Raw genomic sequence first — 18,848 nt, 5'->3', positions numbered from 1 at the left:
GCATATACTGTTAGTATTTCTTTTAATGTATATGTAATGTATATAATGTACTATCTAATGCCAAACGTTACCAATGTATAGTGTGATGTGAAGTGTGAGTCATCTAGTGTTTTAGTCCCATTAGAAATGCCCCGGGAAATTGTCCTGAGTAGTCCAATCAGTGGACTGGTGCTCAGACTACAGTATGTTCAGCGGCAGTACAATACAACTAAAAATGTTCACTGAAACACTGTTCCTGACCTTTTTAGCACTGCAATGCACTCTGTTCCAAGCCACACCTTATTATTGACTGCTTGGAAATATCACAGATAAGTCCGGTACATCTTATGAGTAGATACGAAGAAATAGATAAAGAGCTACTGGCCGAGAGGCAAACTGTATTAAAAACTTTATGGTAAAAAACTGCACTAGGCTAATTTTATTTAATGACAATGAAGATAGTGTGATATCTCTGTGTTCAGAATTGATATTCCTTGAACTCGAGAGCCAGAAAAGCTCATAATACAACATTTCCTTTGAAAATGGGGCCAATTTTAACTGCTCCACATGCTTTGTTGCCACAAATAAATTGGTATGATTAGTACTATAGTCACTAGTGCGAAAGTACTGAATTGAGATAGTGTGTGATGGCTTGTTACATAGCATGGTATATTTTGCATACACAAAATAAGAAAATTTTTGAATAGGCAGTGAAAATATCACCCACATTTCTTAATTTCTTAAAACACAAACTGGTTGGAAAAAAAAATATTTTCTTGATTTGAGGCATTTCAGGCTTTCTCCCTATTCTTTATGGTTCTTACATTCATTTTACTGATCTGTGCAATATTATATTATTATTAAGATCCGTGCAATATATTTATTATCTATCACAAACTACCTCCCCTTGTTTTATGATGAAATTTGGTATACGACGTTGCCTGTGGTTGACTGTGTGTGTGATTTCCATGTTATATATGGATGTGTGCAATATAGTTTCTTTAAAGCACCACTGGGAGGGGCATTCACAATTTTGTTGTATTCATTGTAATATATTGACAATAAAGGCTTCTTATCTTATCTTATCTCTTATCATACAGAACCATGTCTATGGAGAGCTATTTTACCATAATCTTAAAGAGACATTAAACTAAGCGGTATGTGTGGAGAAAACCAGGCACTGCTCATCACCTGCCCAATACAATCCCAACAGTGAAACATGGTGGTGGCAGCATCATGCTATGGGGGTGTTTTTCAGCTGCAGGGACAGGACGACTGGTTGCAATTGAAGGAAAGATGAATGCGGCCAAGTACAGAGATATCCTGGAAGAAAACCTCATCCAGAGTGCTCAGGACCTCAGACTGGGCCGAAGGTTCACCTTCCAACAAGACAATGACCCTAAGCACACAGCTAAAATAACAAAGGAGTGGCTTCGGAACAACTCTGTGACCATTCTTGACTGGCCCAGCCAGAGCCCTGACCTAAACCCAATTGAGCATCTCTGGAGAGACCTGAAAATGGCTGTCCACCAACGTTCACCATCCAACCTGACGGAACTGGAGAGGATCTGCAAGGAAGAATGGCAGAGGATCCCCAAATCCAGGTGTGAAAAAACTTGTTGCATCATTCCCAAGAAGACTCATGGCTGTACTAGCTCAAAAGGGTGCTGACTACTCAATGACCATGTGATATTTCAGTTCAGCGGCATTAAAATACACCTAAAACGTTCGGTGAAACACTGTTCCTGACCTTTTTAGCACTGCAATGCACTCTGTTCCAAGGCACACCTTATTATTGACTGCTTGGAAATATCACAGATAAGTCCGGTACATCTTATGAGTAGATACGAAGAAACAGATAAAGAGCTATGGTAAAAAAACTGCACTAGGCTAATTTTATTTAATGACAATGAAGATAGTGTGATATCTCTGTGTTCAGAATTGATATTCCTTGAACTCAAGAGCCAGAAAAGCTCATAATACAACATTTCCTTTGAAAAATGGGGCCAATTTGAATTGCTCCACATGCGTTATTGCCACATGTGTTATGATGAGTATAATAGTCTCTAGTGCGAAGGTACGGAATTGAGATAGTGTGTGATGGCTTGTTACATAGCATAGTATCGTACCCATACAGATAATAATTTTAATTAGGCAGTGAAAATATGATCCATAGTTCTTAATTTCTTAAAACACAAACTGGTTGAAAATGTTTAATCTTTCTTGATTTGAGTCATTTCAGGCTTTCTCCCTTCTCTTTATGGTTCTTACATTCATTTTACTGATCTGTGCAATATTATATTATTATTAAGATCCGTGCAATATATTTATTATCTATCAAAACCTACCTATCCTTGTTTTATGATGAAATTTGGTATACGACGTTGCCTGTGGTTGACTGTGTGTGTGATTTCCATGTTATATATGGATGTGTGCAATATAGTTTCTTTAAAGCACCACTGGGAGGGGCTTGTATTCATTGTAATATATTGACAATAAAGGCTTCTTATCGTATCTTATCTCTTATCATACAGAACCATAAAGGGTTCATGGAGAGCTATTTTACCATAATTCTAAAGAGACATTAAATAAAGATGGTTCTAGGAAGGGCTATATAGGTTCTGTTCACCAGGGCCGAGTGATATTTGAGTGTTTCTTTAGTTAGTGATGTGAATGCCTTCTGCAATTAGATCAATATTCACTCCACATAAAGCTGCAACACTCATTCTGATGAATTATATTCTTACATATCAGATTGTAGATATGTTATATTTTTATGTTTTCACGATATGATGAGAACATGATGTCATGAATGATAAATGATAAATGAATGATATGATAAATGATAAAAAAAAGATGATAAATGAAAAAATAAAAAAATTATCATGAATGATAAATGATAAATATCCTGTTATTAATTCAGGAAAATTATACTATGGTATACATGTGTATACCAATATTTTTTTAAATGAAAATCACAATGTAAAATGTTGACACTGCCTACAAGAATAAAATGATTCTTGATTTTATACAAACTTCCTCCTAAATTATTGTTTTTTAATTCAAAAAGTGTAAGAGTTTGAGTTGAAGCAGTTCCATACAGAAGCATTAAAACCATGTGTCATGAATTACAGGAGCTGGATAATAATTTGATAGTAATTATGTCTATGGATAGGAGTTTCCATTTTAAATGGATGTATTTGAACCGATCATCAGTCTTAGCATTGACCCTGTGGTAAGAAACTTACAGCGACACTTGGCACAGCGTCCCTTGTCGTACTCCAGCGGGTCGAGGGTCCGGCTGACAGATCGTCTCTGCCCACTCTCCCTCAGCCGAGCGGCCTCCTCTTTGGTGTACTCCCCGAAATCCTCGCTGTAGCGTCCATATTTCTGGAAACCAACACAGTAAGGTTATTAGCTTAAATATTCAATGCACAAACACATTCCACAGGCCCTTCCCACAAGCAAAAACAGAGAGAACATTTATTTTATTTAAGTTTTTTCCAAAAGAGAAATGAATTGATTTGGCATTTAAACAACCATATTGCTGGTTCAGCATCTTCTTCACTAATCAAATATGGCCACTATGTGAATAAAGTGAGTTGGTGAAAGAATCAGAGCGATATATAGAGAAACTGGTGTGGCAGAGAGAGAGAGACAGTAGCAAAGACAGATACAGTGCAGTGCTGCTAACTGGCTGTGGTTACTTTTCTTAAAGTTACATTGTGTAAGAATTTCTCCCATCTAGCAGTGAAATTGTATATGACAACCAACTGAATATTACTTTCTAACCCCTCCCATTCTGATAGCATTTTAACTCCTACGGTGGCCGTATTATTCCAAGAAGTACGACTTCGTCCGTGAGTGTTCCTTCCAGTGTAATAATAGTTTTAAGTTTTTCGTTATTTTGGTATCATTTCATTGCTAACATCAGCTATCAGGTTCCCAAACGAATGCAAGCTAATGTTAGTAAAGTATCAGCGTGATCCTCCATCTTCAACAGGCTTTAAATCTGCCGGCACTCGCGAGTATTCTCCCCCTGGCATTTGTCACGGTGCCACTGAGTGTAAAAGCACGAAACGCGGAGGTATGTCCCTCTTTGGCTAATGTATTTTAAAGATGGAGGCGCAACATGGCAGAATACATACGAGCGACTCGCTCGTAATGATTCTGAATGGCAGATTCTACGCTTACGAGAATACTTTGATTAGTTGGTGGAAGTAATTACACATGAATGAGCACGTATTTGCGAAAGAACAAAGTGTTTTTTTGCTAAGAATCAACTCCGAACATTACACAATGGAGCTTTAAACCTTATCATAACCTGGAGTACCTCTGGATCATCACGGCCCCCATAAAGGTCAGAGGTCAGAAAAAGAATACATATTTACAAAGATAAAAGTTGTTTTTTTACTTCAGGGAAACACACACACACACACACACACCCTCACAGATTCAACATGAACCGAATAACTCAACTCATTGGCTCCAAACTATTTAAACTTTACTGTGAACCCAGCACAACCATCCACACACACAAACAACAAAGTACTCTTAAACACACACACAAATACAGACATACAAAAGAAGTCAAGTGAGCAGTACAAGAGACAGGAAGCGCCAAGTTTTGCACTGTTGTTAAGGAAAGGCCTGTTGTGGCAGGCCCATCAACCTCCAAAAGGAGACAGTCCTGAAACAATACATTCCCTTATCATGCAACTGTCTACACACCTTGAATCTGTAGAGAGAAAAACATACATACATGAACAGGTTTGGTTATTAGAGACTGGCCGAATATTCTCGTCCCCTGACCTGTGACCTATGAATGACCTGATGTTGTCTAAGTTTTCCATTTGTCTCATCATACCACAACATGGTGTTTCTGAAAATTCCACAACACTGTACACCGCCCAGACACCAGCTCCCTCTTCCATGGTGGTGGACAGGAAAGGAGGGCACTAATGATTTCCTCTTGGCCACAACAAACAACAAAGCAAGGTATTTAAACCCGCCTCAACAAAGTCGTCAAGGCTTTTCATTAATTTCATATACAGCAGCATGAAAGTTGCTGATGAGACATATTTCTTTTCCTGGGATTAGAAAAATAAACGCGTGTAAAGACTTTGATTTGTGCCAGGTCCTGCTTGCAAGATGTCAGAAGCCCTTCCTTCCAGCAGCACATCGATCACCTTGCCACCTGGTTCAGCGGCAGCTTCCTTGACCTTAATGTCAGAAAGAGCAAGGAGCTGTGTGGGAGTAGGCAGCTCGTCTTTCAGCCTTTTATTATGAAGGGGCAGGAAGTGGAGCAGGACACTCACTTACAATATCTTGGAACAATTATTGACATTAAATTGGAAAAATGGATACAAGAAGTCATTTGTGCCCTCTACTGTGACCATCCTAAACAGAGACATAATAAACGAGCACTGCAGCTGTTGAAAATATATTTTATGTATTTTAGCTGCCGTTTACTGTCCGTTTACCTGTATTGCGTCTGGCGTCGTGAAGCTGTAGTGCATCACCCAGGTGGGAGCTACACATTGGTGGTGGTAGAGAGTTATAGCCCCCCCGAAGCGCTTTGAGTGATGATAAAGCGCTATATAAATGTAATGAGTTATTATTATTATTATTATTATTATTATTATTAATATTATCATTATTATTATTATTATTATTATTATTATTATTATTATTGTTGTCAGGATGCCAAAGGCAAATTTCCATTTCATGTAATGAAATGGCCAAAAATGTTGTCTCATCTTATTTTATCAGCACACAGCATATTTGAACTTCCTAGAATACATCCATAACTAAAGTCCAAAACCCAACCCTGTGGTGCACAGTTGAAGTCCACAGTGTGAGTGGAAAGTGTCAGATGGAAACAGGGGATGATTGAATATACAGTACTGTACTGTAGCCTCATTCCTAAATGTGTAGTTTTAGACTATCCAACTTCATAAGAATCTATCTGCATGTGAGAGGGCCCAGAGTGTATCAGACTACATTTGCTCAAACTAAACAGATCCAAATCTGCTGTTTTTCAAATGGAATACAGTCTGTCTGGCATATTTTCAGCAGAATTCACATGTCTACAGTGGACATAAAAATGTAATAATAAAAACATTTTTTTTTTAAATCATCATATTATGCACATTACGTCTATCGTCCACACCAACACCGGGCCGTGGGTTTGAGGTGGCGCCAATGGAATCAATTCCATGCTTAAAAAGTAACAATTCAGATGTAGAGTCGAGGGTGGAGACTAGGGCTGTCACTTTTCCCAAAATCAAGTCAAAACGAATACAAAGTAAAAGAGAATTCATTCGAACTAATTCAAACTTTTATGAAATTAGAAAGCTCTATTGCTCAAGTGTTTCTGAAAATTTAAAAATTACCAAAAATAAGGATAACGTTGCCTAAATATGAGTAATACTCATAGACTTCTGATGTCAGAACTCAGACAAAGACTTAATCTGAAATAGCTGACAAAATCAACAGGTACATGGTATAAACAAGCTCTATATGTTGCCTTTCTTTCCAATGGTTGTGTACAGTACACAGCAAAGCAAAACTTACACTGCTATTTCTACATGTCCAGATTGACTAAATCTCCATGCATGTCAGGACAAAACAGTGACCCTGGAAGCAGGCTTACATATCTTGGAACCTGGCCCCTATGGTCTGACGTATGCTGACAATGCTAAACCCTGAATGATGAACAGAGATTTACTTGGAACCTTGCAAATACCGTCTGCCATGTACACAAACAGGAGGCATGCTGCTGGCTAAATTTAGCCACACACACACACACACACACACACACACACACACACACACACACACACACACACACACACACACACACACACACAGTTTGGGTGAACCATAAAGCTCAAGTTCACTGTTGTGTTATTGGGGTCAACAATCACAGAAGGTTGACTGGGTGGTACAGGATTTTAAATTGTGGAACTGTCAGTCAAAGCAGAGGATCAAGGACATGTACCTATGGCAAGTATCATACCCCAGAGAGGATGGGTTCAAGTTAAACTGTCAGAATACATGTCTGACGGGTCCTCACCGCAACCATGCTGTGAAAAGGTCGACTTTGTTGTTGCAACCCTGTCCTGTGCAAGTCCCTGTCAAACATGCTTGGTATTTGTAAAGCTTTGCCAATTGTGACACAAGGGTCAATACGATTCCAGCAGCCTCTCTGTCACTGGTACCAGCACTAACAAACAACTAATAACGCCTGAATTGAAACCCCCAAATTGACGCTTAATTCGGAGGTACTGCGTTCAACAATTTTCAGCTGTTAAAAGAGCAAAGATGCCAATATGTCCAGGTAAGATGTCTGAGGTTACATACCCAGCTATAAAAAAATGTGAAAAACACTACGCACTTACTGTTTTTCAGAAAGTAATGGAGGTGGAAGCAATGGAAACGCCACATTCATTTGTATTTATAGATGATGCAGGTGCATGGCAAGCCAGGTCATCCAATGTGATGATGAAAACATGTGGCCTGATGCTGGAGAGAGGCAGGATTAGCTCCACAATTCTTTGTTACTATTACGTACCTTTAGTTTGTTAGTTTTTGGTGTTTGGCAGTGTGTTCTGAGTGACAGTGTGTGTTGTCTTGATGAGGACTATTCTGCTGTTTTGCTGTACTGAACCTGTTTTGAGACATGTGTGAAGAGTTGTGTTGTTTGAAATGACCTTTGCAGGTGATGTGAACTGTTTAGCTGAGGTGACTGTTGGTAATGCAGACTGTGGTCAGAGTTCTGTACATGTGGCTTCAGTTGTGACCACTGTTGTTTGGCAATACAAAAAAAAAAACTGTAAAAAGTGATGTGTAGATAGTCTCATGTTAGCTTACAGGAATGTTTCTGATCAGTTCAACATAGTTGGGCAGACAGATTTTAAAATTAGAAAGGGAAAGGGAAAGGTTTTACATTAACTAGGTAAGAACTGAAACCAAAATATTTTCGAAGCAAAAAACATCTTTATTTTCAAATATAATACATATTATCTTGCTTACTGCACAAGTTGGCTGTACATTGGTTTGTACTTGGGTTGAATGTACAGTACTACTGTTAGATTATTCTCAGGCAATATGATTACAACTACATCAATAATTATGTGATGATTTTGCAGGAAATCCTCTTGTTAGACAGACTTCCACCCTTCCATAAAGTTATTTTCATGCAGTGATTACATTTTGCTCCATCATTTATGCCTTTTGACAAATTGAACCATACTTTTGAGCACAAGCTCAACACTATGCACGTGTTGACTCTTTCGTAACCACTGATGTAGACCACACTTCACTTTAAAGAATAGATGAGCAAGAACAAAAAGCTTTCTGATAAATCTTAAAAATCTACAGCTGGTTCCAATGCAAAACACTTTCTCAATACCAAACCGTACTCGGTAGAAATTATTAATTGACTGACAAGCCTTAAAATCCATCGCCAGATCCATGTAAAATTCCAATATGGGAGTGACAAAAAAATCAAGAAGGGAAACATTTGGGGGGCAATTTGGGGTTTCTTTTCTTCCGCATTTTATCAGCACATTTTTTTAAATTCAAAACAGGTCATAAAAGGTATAAAGTCACTTTCTAATTTGCAATCTTGACAATATACACTGCTTTCTTAAAGTGCATGGAAGCACAGTGCAATGGAGTTTGGCCAAAATCTCGCCATACAGGAGACTAGACTGACTAGACAGGATTGCAAATTTCAGATGCTATGATAATAAGCCCCTTTACTGTTGTAACACTAGCTAAAGACATTCAACGTGAGGACTGAGACAATGTAGAAACTAGAGATGGTCCGATACCATATTTTGCTTCCCGATACCGATTCCGATACCTGAACTTGCATATCGGCCGATACCGAGTACTGATCCGATACCAGTGCGTCATATATTTTATTATGTTCTAACATAATAATATGTATAGTATACTATTATCCCTGTATGGATGTGATATGATTTCTATCTTTGTCGGTCTGGCTCAGGTTAAACTCTTTGTGAAACATGAACACCCAGAACGTTCTTTTATTCTGCAGTTTGACAGTCAGTTATAACGGAAAAAGAACATAAATAAACTTCTTTAACGTAGTTTTTCTTTAGGGCGTTATTACGTGGTATCGGATCGGTGCTTAAACTCCAGTATTTCCCGATACCGATACCAGCGTTTTAGGCAGTATCGGAGCAATCTCTAATAGAAACGTGTCCTTATATCACCACTTACACAGCGACTTCCGACAAGTCTCTGTCACTTTCACGTGAGTGTACAAGGGGGTTAAACTTTGCTTAAAGACAACTGACAACTTATAGTTGACCCTTGGTCAGCAAAAGAACACACTCAAGTACAAACTTCACGAATAACAGAGATAGAGACACGGTTTCATTCGACGTACGCAAATTTCATCAACACACATTTATTTCATTTAAATATAACTTTTGACCACAATTTTACACTGCTCGCTATCATGTAATTAGTAGATGTGTACAATTAGCCAGCAGCGTTAACAATAAAGATTTGTCAGTGGAGTCTGGCTTCCCTCTTAATGCCAGGAGACTGCACGTACTGTGTGCCCAGTGAACAAAGTTCAGACTGGCAACAAGACAAACTTACCAGAGTTTGTTCATACTGCAGCGCCCGCTGGTCCGACCCGTCTCCTGCCATGGCTCGGCTGTCTCTACCCGGCGACTTGATGAAACGTTTTCAGCTTGAAACTGAGAGGAAATCGACAGCGATGTCTCTCTGTGTGTTGGACAGTGATTAAAGCATTGGACTGACTTTAGTTTCTGTCACAGCAAGGCTGTTCTAATTGTTGACCTACTCACACCTTATTGTGTTGAAGTGGTAAGCATCTTGTAGTTTTGTAGCGTTCAGCTCAGGATAGGCTTCTCTGTAATTGTTTCACATCGCTGCAAAAGAACATCAAACACTTCAGTTTCTCAGAATCACATTTCTGAAGCTCAAATTAAATCAAGCATGGGTATGCCCCAACTACACTTAGTTGGGGCATAGAGTGTGCCATTTCTAAGCCCACACCACTCTGGGAAATACTAAAGCAAGTGACAAGGCACAGGGTGATGCAAGGTAGGTCATAACATTAAACAACTTTTTGGATGGGGATGTCTCTCTGTCTGTCAGTCATTCCACTATTAGTCCAGACTGAAATATCTCCATAACTATTTGATGAGTGGCCAAGAAATTGTTTACCAACATTCAAGGTGACTACCTACATATATCCAGGGTGCCCAAGAATAAAGCCTTCTGACTTGGTGAGCCTCTAACTTTTAATCTACAGTAGTGCCTGCCAACGGTGTTTGGTGTTTTTTGCCCGCAAAGTCGCCTTCCAGGCAACACAGCAATGGTTATGTTTAGGGTTAAGGTTAGGGTTAGCTGCCTCGAAGGCGACGTTGGAGGCATAAAACACCATCGAGCCCTGCCAACAGGAGATACATTTCAATAACCAGTCAAATATCCTAACATCTACTGGATGGTTTGGCCCATAATTATGAACGGTTTCCAGTTGACGTATCCTGATTACTTTGGCGATCCCTTGCTTTTCATCTCTAGTGTCACAAGCTGTTGACAAAATCATTGTTGAACAAATCAATGATATTATAAAATATAAAATGTGTAATATAATATACTGTAAGAGTAGAACCACATTTGAAAGATTATGCCTTGAAATAAAAGTCAGAAAAACTACATTGACCGGAGATGAATCCAAAGTGGATCAGTGGACAGAAAATTGCTTCTGCACACAGCTCTGTGTGGCTGGGGCCTTTCAAACTTTCAGATGATCAGACATAACCAGTTAGATTTCAACTTTTAGCAAAGGATATCTATCCCCGAGGTCAAACCCTTTGCTTGATTTAATTACACTTCAGAAACTTGATTCTGAGAAACTGAATTGTTTGATGTTTCTTTGCAGCAATGTGAAACACATACAGGGAACCTATAGCTGTCAGCATGCAGTTGAACTTGAGCTCTACAAAAATAGATGTTTTCCACTTCAACACAATATGTGTGTGGGCAGGTAATCATTAGAACAGACTTTCTTTGTGTAAATCTTGGTTGTAAGTGCCAGGCTTTGTAGTTTAACCCCCAAGTTTTGAGGATCTGCTCTCTTCAAGGAGAAACAAGGGCTCTCATTCATAAATCTCATGATAGCTCTACTTCCTCTCAATGAAAAATGACTGGAGGTGCATGAAAAGCAGAAACACTGATGATCAACATATCTATTTTACACTAGTTATCCGGATCCGAGTTGTGTTGGCAACAGGCTAAAAACAAAATCTTCCACATCCTCAGGCCTTCCCGAGCCACATGGGATCTAACGTCTCCAGTGCGTTCTGGGTCTGCCTTGGTGCCCTTCTCCTATTTGATCATGGCCAGAAAAACTCCGCAAAGAGGTGACCAGGAGCTATCTTGATCAGATGCCCAAACCACCTGAAATGGCTCATTTTAACGCAGAGGAGCAGCATTTACATCATTGGACAATTCAAAACATCATGCTTGAAGAAAAAAAGTATTCGCTTGTATCTTCAATTAACATTTTTTTTCAGTCTCCAAAGCTTGTGATCACATGCATTAGTGATTTTAGTTTTTATAGGGACAAAAAAGTCAACATCTAACTGTGACTGAGACCAGGACGAGTCAAAATATAAGAGATGGAAAAGTATGTGGTGTTAGACAAGTGTTGTTAATACTAGACTCAGCCCTGAAACATTCAAACATAAACCTCATATTCCTTTGCTTCGACTCTCTTGTATTCTTCTATTGAATGCATAAAAACAGCATTTGTCACATCCATATTAAGTGACAGATAAGGCCACCAGGGCTAAACACACTTACTGAATGGCAAATTAGACAGCTGACAACAAAGCAATGGGATGGAATGATGAAAGTGTAAATAAGCTGTTTATGTGTGTGCATGTCTTCACATAAAAGACAAAAAAGGATCATGCCAGTGTATGTCTGTGTCTCCAACATATGTTTTTCAAATAGTAAATTCTTTTTCAGAGACACACAAATGTAAGTTAACATAATATTATATGTGACACTCAACATACTGTTATCTAATTCAAACACTGAACAAACAACAGCATTGGGTAACTCTTTACTGTAACACATTTTCTGATTAGCCTCAGTTGAATCACTGCTCATTTTTTCTTCTATAAATGTCACAATCTGTTGTTTCAACCATACTTTTTATGTAGCACTCAGAATTAAGAAGAAGTTGTAAAATAGCTGAGTTATGTCTATGAAAAGGCATTACATTTAGTCATCTTTTATCTCTCTGTCTTCCCTTACTGATCAGAATGGGCCGCCCCAGTAAAATAGGCTTCCTGGATTCAGATGGGACCACTGCTCCCCAAGGGACAGTTAGACATGGTAAGACATCACATAAATAGAAAATCATCCCCTCTTGCTTCCATTAATTCCAAAAAATTACAGTAAGTACTGGTGTGATAAATGCTCTCACTCCATGATTCTATGCTCAAACTCTGACTTTTTCTTCCATAACCGACTCTGCAATAATAAACAATAAACACTCAAAAGACACACACATGCACAGTGACACTGCCTTCCTGCTTCATTGCCTTTTTCTAAACATCACAAACTGACTTATTTTGGAAATTGTTTTGTTCCAAGAACGTTCAGAGAATGTTATCATGCAATTTCCTCGTACTGTTTTTAGCTGCAAGTTTTCTTTTGGTTCCCAGAATGTTATTTTTAAAGGTAGGATAACATTCACTAAAAACATTCTAAAAAGTTTGTTGATAATCTTTTTAAAATGTTAATGCCCTAACATTCTCAAAATGTTTTTAGCAGGCAGTTTTCTTTTGGTTCTCAGAATGTTTTTCTATAAAAGCATTCTACAAATGTTTGGTGATAACCTTCTTAAAATGTTCAATAACATTGTTATAACATAATGAATGCCCTAACATTCTTAAAATGTTTTTAGCGGGAAGTTTTTTTTTGGTTTCCAAAATGTTTTCTTTAAAGCTAGGATAACATTGTATACAAAAATTCTAAAAATATTTGCTGATAACCTTCTTAAAATGTTTAGTATTAACATTGTTAGAAAATGATACCGTAACATTCTTAAAATGTTTAGTATTAACATTGTTCGAAAATTATGCCGTAACCATAGACTGTTAATATTAATGGACAGAGCATGTGTGACGTCACCCATTGGTTTGTGGAGATCAGCTATCCGTCGTCGAGTTTGCCGTTACGGGCGCAGCCATCCTGGTTGCAGATGTGATGTTTTTAGACGAGAGGGAGAAGCCCTTACACTCTACGTTACGTTACACACTTTCACTGGCAATCACATCCTAGCCACGCCCTAAAACACCCCCTGCTTTATTGCCGATTTTAAAATCAACGAGACCATAATTCAAAAAATGAACATCATTCTGTATTGCAGAAGACTTAAAACTAGCGATTGAGACCATAAACTCATTATGAAAATGTTTACTGAGACTTATACATCAAGTGAGAAGTGGGTCACTTTCTCATAGACTTTTACATAAACCGACCTCCATTTGCAACCGCACGGGTCACACTCCTGCTGAGATTCAGATAGAATGCAGGTTTAAGGCACTTCCACATTTGCAGCACTTCGCCGAACCGGATGCTTTGTCCATTAATATTAACAGTCTATGGCCGTAACATTCTTAAAATGTTTTCAGTGGCACATTTTTTTATGTTCCTAGAATGTTATTTTAGAATAGGATATGCTTTAGAACCATTATTCAAATGTTTTGTGGAAACATTTTTGTTAAAATATTTTAACATTATTAGACCATTATGTCACAAACTTCTTATAATTGTTCGACACAACATTCCTGGGCAACTGATCACTGTCACTATGATGACTTTGATAATTTACCTAACTATTGGAATTGGACTAACACAAGAAAATGGTTGATATTCAAAAGTCTTTCAACGGAATTACTTTTTTCATTCATTTATTTATTTTGTGTGTGGTAACCTCTGTAAAAGGCAAGTTATATCAAGAACTGTGTTTTATTTACAGTGTAAACATGTTACAGCAAATATTCACATATTCACATTATAATGCTGCAAGGGAAGCTAACTAGCTGATACATTTAAATATATTCTATTAAGCCAACAATGTCACACATGAAACAATACAACTCTCAATACATATAAACAAAACAAAAAAAGGAAATCACCCCTTTGCCTTTATCAATATTGTGCAGAGTAGTCTGCAAAAAATATGTGTCATATTTTACAAAAAAACAAAACTAAGTGAAGTCCCTGTGGCCAGAAGATATGGCTGGGGGTTTCCTTCAATGGTCATGATCTTCAATGATGTGTCAAGACTGAAATACAAATAAAAACATCTCCATACAAGCCATAAGTTAAAAAAAAAATAAAAATACAGAGTGGACCACAGTATTTGAAATAGAATTAGATTGTCTAGACAAACCTTTAAGCAAATTATCTGTTTCCTCTCCAACACTGATCTACTTGGGCCGCTTCCTTCCAGGTGGTTGTGGAGTGAAGATGAAGATGAGAAGAGAAGTCATGTCACTGTCCCACTCTGCAGCCAGTGTAGATAACACAATGTAGTTGTTGTTGCTGGCGAGGCTGTTATTTTAACCAGAATTATAGGGAAAAAAACAGGAGTAGTTGAATCACGTTCCTCAACACCCAACGAATGAACACTGAAATATAAACCGGTCAAATAGTATCCCTGAACAAAAGCTGTAGTCAAATTTAGAAAATAAACTCCAGAAATCTAACACTAACATTTTTTTGTCTGACTAACTCCATATTATTCAACTCCAGAAATTTGCTGTGGGGAATGTTTTATATAAAAAAAAAACGTTACCTCAACAACATCCCCTAAACATCATCAGAATGTCGCAGGTAGATCGTTCTACCTATGTTAACTTGTCACATTACAGGAACATTTTATGTAAACCATTCTATCCTAAGGCCTCAATAACAGCCTCAAAACATTTTCAAAATGTTTCATCGACAATTTTCTTCCATTGTTATTATGTAGCTACCATTGTGAGAATGTTTTATAAAAAAACAAAACATTTTGTAATCTGTTACCTCAACAACATCCCCAAAATCATTTCAGGATGTTGCAGGTAGAACGTCCTCCCTTTGTTTACACATCACATTACAGGAACGTTTAATAAAAATCGTTCTGTAATCTGAGACCTTAATAACATCCTGAAAACATTGTCAGAATGTTTCTTTGAGAATATTCTTCCTTTGTTATCATGTAACATAATCTGTGGCCGTGACAACATCCTCAAAACATCCTCTGAATGTTGCAGTTAAAATCTTATGTCTTAGTTTAACATTTAACGTTATAAGAACATTTTTCTAAAGATTAAACATCTTTAAATCATTCTCTGAACATTAGATTACAAAGTTCCATTCCATCAGGTCAGAGGTATACAAGACTGAGTTTAATAAAAGGCCAATATTATCCCGATAAATCAGTAAACTGATATGTTGGTGAGCAGACGAGAAGAAGTGGGGGGGGAAGATCATCATACACAGGGCACTGTTTGCTGACGCGTGTGCATGCAGGATATTATGGCATTCTGATGTTTTTTTAATTTATTTTTATTAGAGCTGTCAATCGATTAAAAAATTTAATCTAATTAATTACATACTCTGTGATTAATTAATCGAAATTAATCGCATACATAATTAATGGTGCCTGAACCGATACTTTTTAAGAAAGTAAAAAAAGAAAAGAAAAAAAAAAGGGTACTAAACAACAGTTGGTGACATTGTTTATTGCTAAGGCCATATGGTCAAAATTAAATGATTTAATAATAATGTATAACAATAACAATAACTTATTTCACTAGTAAATTGCTGTTGAACGACAAAAACAACAACCAGATAGGAAAAGGACATTTACAATAACTTCAAATGCACCACGAGACTGTAGTTTACCAGTTTCAGTGAACGCACCGTCTGTGTTGTTTCTCCGACGACAGCTGCAGATTGTTACATACCGGTGTTGAATCCTCTACAGTAAAATACAGTCAAACTTTACACCGTTTAGCGTTAGCTGTCAGCATTTTAACCGTGTTTAATCCAGCTACTAGCTAGCGGTAGGCTAACGTTAGCTGCTGTTGAGTATTGTGTTAACTAGCGTCACATGCAGCGGGGTTTGTGTTTCCTGTAACGTCTGTTTTCGAGCATCAGAGAGAAGCGCAGACATATCAGTGGCACCAGATTTTCGTCTGTATGCAAACGTCAATATGGAATGGATTAATCTGCGTTCATTTTTTTTAACGCGTTATTTTTTCTCAGATTAATTAATCGAAATTAACGCGTTATTTTGACAGCCCTAATTTTTATATATTTTTTAAATGTGTTACAGTCAGTGCTGTCGCACCCAGGGTTTTGTTTTTTTTATTCAGTTTTTTTTGTTTCCACCTTCCTGTATGTGGGTGTGGTTTCGGGCAGGGCTTTGGAACGGATTACCTGGCAAAGCTGCGCACCTGATTGCAATCACCTCATCAGCTGCGCACCTGATTGCAATCACCTCATCAGCCGCGCACCTGGTTGCAATCACTGGTTGCAACAGCTCCTGTTGAAAATCCCTGAGCTTCCTACAGTCAGCGCCAGATTGTTCACTGCCTTCACATGGTAGAGTAGCCTACTACTCGGCCAATAACTCTCGAGTGCATTAGAAGTCTCTAGTGTGTTTTTCTCTTTGGCTTTTTGAACTAACGTACTGTTTCCTTCATTTCTAGATCAGTTGAAACACCTTAAATAACCTGCGTGCGCGACAAGCTTGAGCTGTGATTTATTTTTTTTTTTTTGCTTCGGACATGCGTACTAGCATCCTCTTTGGTCGTGGGAAACTTGTTCGAGGTGGTCTACGGGGTACAATTGATACACAATATATCAAAGGCTATTATGTTTTATTTATGTTTATTGTAATTATGTTTGGGTTATTTGGGCTTTATTTAGGCCTTTGATGTCCATCTGTTTTATTGCTGTTACTGTTATAATTGTTATTAAAGTGATGAACTAAAAGGAAATATGTTATCACTATTTACCATTACTATAGAATGTTTTATAAATGAACTACTTTTAACTAATCAAATCATATACTGAATAGAAACTAAAAATGTTTACAGCATTATGGATGGGTGTCTCAACTGTACTTGGGTACTGTTCCAACTGAACAAAAAAGCTTGTGTTTATGATCTAATTTACTAAAGAATGTATTGTTTGATATTTTATTAGACAAGTAAAGGAAATGTCATAGGAAAAGTCACTTTTCATTCCCTAGTTTGGTGTGGTAATGGAAAAAGCAAAAGTGTACTGTACCCAGTCTATCATACACAGTAAACTCAATATTTATTTACAAAGCAGTGGAATTGTATACGTTCTCATGTAATCTTAAAAAGCCTTGCATGGATTAATGTAGCTAAAAAGTGTGGACTTTGTTTACTGAGAAGTATTTGTATAGAAGTCCTGTAACAGAATACAGATACTCAATATGGTAATGTCCATGTGTGTGTTGTGTACAGAGACATTCAGTTCAACGCTGACATCGGAGGAGGAGAACTCAGGCATGGGAGGCCTCGCCATGTTGACACTGAGTGACACAGAGAACAACCTCAACTTCGTCCTCATCCTAGTGGGCCTCATCAAACAAAAAGACAAAGGTGAGAAGACCAAGAAGGAAGAGAGGGTTGGCACTGAGATATAGAGAAAATGTGGGTTTGACAGAACTATTTCAAAACTTCAAACTGAGATTTCTTACCCCTGCAAGAGCTGTTGCAGGTGTTGTCCTTCAACCAAACACGTGTTTTACAATTCCTCCAAGAAAAGTACAGGTTAAAAAACAAACTTGGGACAATAATCCTCTTTTGTGATATGTTACTATTTTAGTCTATCAGTTCCTACCAATTTCATCTCAGTCTTGCTAAATACACGGGGACTGTCTCTCTCCTCAGAGCCCATTTTGGTGCCCAGCCAAGTCAGCTTGTGTACCGACAACACATCCTGAGAGAGATGGGGGAGGAGGGAGTCTGAGTTTGACGATCTCTTTGCGAAGGACCCAGAGGAGCTGAAGAAACAACATGGCTAAACAACAGTGTACCGGACTCCGCTATCCAGCTACCAGGCCTGCTAGCCTTCTGAGCTGATGGAGATGCTGCTCTCTACTTATGCCCTGTCTTTTGTTGTCTGTTGTCTGTCCTGTCTCTTGTCTGTCTTAAACGCTCTACATTAAGTAGTAATTGCACTTTATGTACAGTCTATAATGTGTGCACTAAATGTAGCCCGTCTCGTATTTCGTTTTGTTAGGTTTTTATATAATGCCGTTTTTATATATTTTAAATGTGTAACACCACTTGAGCCACGGTGAAACGTTTCGTTTGACTATATGCAGTGTATATGGTTGTAATGACAATAAAACCCACTTGACTTGACTGCACTCTGTAACCGATAGGCGTGGCTTGGAATGGCCTTCTAGGGAAGCGAAGCAAGTGCATTCTGGGAGTTGTCTTTCATCGATATGAGCCAAAAAATTATTTTTTTTGGCTTTTCTCGGTCTAGAAGGCACCAACTTCTAAAATTATTATATTATTTCACATTTCTACTACATAAATGACCCAATTTAAATACATATTAATCTTTCCAGCGGTGAAATATCCCATTAAGATAGAGTATCCCTTCCCATCTTACATGGTGATATGCATTCCTGTCATACCGGCGTCTTGTCTTTTTTTTAGCTGTGCTTCTACATTTTGCCTCGTTTCACCAACCCGTCATCTTCCTCTCTTATTGTCCATAGCATGATGTGACCAAGT

The 18,848-nt window shown here is 37.9% G+C and overlaps 2 protein-coding genes across 4 annotated transcripts in view; one reads left to right on the top strand and one right to left on the bottom strand.

Annotated features, from left to right (window-relative positions):
• The window catches only part of LOC144515718 (chloride channel protein 2-like), a 131,708-nt gene extending 121,845 nt beyond the window's left edge, over nucleotides 1-9,863 (bottom strand). Inside the window, exons 1-2 of the mRNA XM_078246785.1 lie at nucleotides 9,622-9,863; nucleotides 3,228-3,369 (exon numbers count right to left, since the gene is read on the bottom strand). Coding sequence (XP_078102911.1) covers nucleotides 3,228-3,369; nucleotides 9,622-9,672 — 193 coding nt within the window. The 5' untranslated portion in view covers nucleotides 9,673-9,863. The remainder of the gene's footprint in view (nucleotides 1-3,227; nucleotides 3,370-9,621) is intronic.
• A 2,800-nt stretch (nucleotides 9,864-12,663) lies between these two features.
• On the top strand, nucleotides 12,664-18,467 carry LOC144513381 (chordin-like). 3 transcript variants are annotated; one of them, XM_078244444.1, is made up of 3 exons: nucleotides 12,664-12,747; nucleotides 17,562-17,699; nucleotides 17,991-18,467. In XM_078244444.1, exons 1-3 carry the CDS (start codon nucleotides 12,681-12,683, stop codon nucleotides 18,041-18,043), a joined length of 258 nt encoding a protein of 85 aa, XP_078100570.1. In that variant the 5' UTR covers nucleotides 12,664-12,680; the 3' UTR covers nucleotides 18,044-18,467. The 3 variants fall into 3 exon arrangements, with proteins under 3 accessions (XP_078100570.1, XP_078100586.1, XP_078100580.1); XM_078244460.1 differs by lacking the exon at nucleotides 12,664-12,747 and adding an exon at nucleotides 16,834-16,896; XM_078244454.1 differs by lacking the exon at nucleotides 12,664-12,747 and adding an exon at nucleotides 16,834-16,908.
• Nucleotides 18,468-18,848: the final 381 nt, after the last annotated feature.

Source organism: Sander vitreus, chromosome 3, assembly GCF_031162955.1.
Source record: "Sander vitreus isolate 19-12246 chromosome 3, sanVit1, whole genome shotgun sequence".
NCBI classification, from domain to species: domain Eukaryota; kingdom Metazoa; phylum Chordata; class Actinopteri; order Perciformes; family Percidae; genus Sander; species Sander vitreus.
The sequence above is the reverse complement of the archived record's forward strand: the minus strand, read 5'-3'. Positions and strand labels throughout refer to the sequence as shown.

Excerpts from the sequence above, each read along its gene's own strand:
- LOC144513381 (XM_078244444.1), top strand. The coding sequence starts at position 12,681 with ATGCAATTTCCTCGTACTGTTTTTAGCTGCAAGTTTTCTTTTGGTTCC. Across the intron at positions 12,748-17,561 it reads CCAGAATGTTATTTTTAAAG|AGACATTCAGTTCAACGCTG; the intron begins GTAGGATAACAT and ends TGTTGTGTACAG. Across the intron at positions 17,700-17,990 it reads CATCAAACAAAAAGACAAAG|AGCCCATTTTGGTGCCCAGC; the intron begins GTGAGAAGACCA and ends CTCTCTCCTCAG.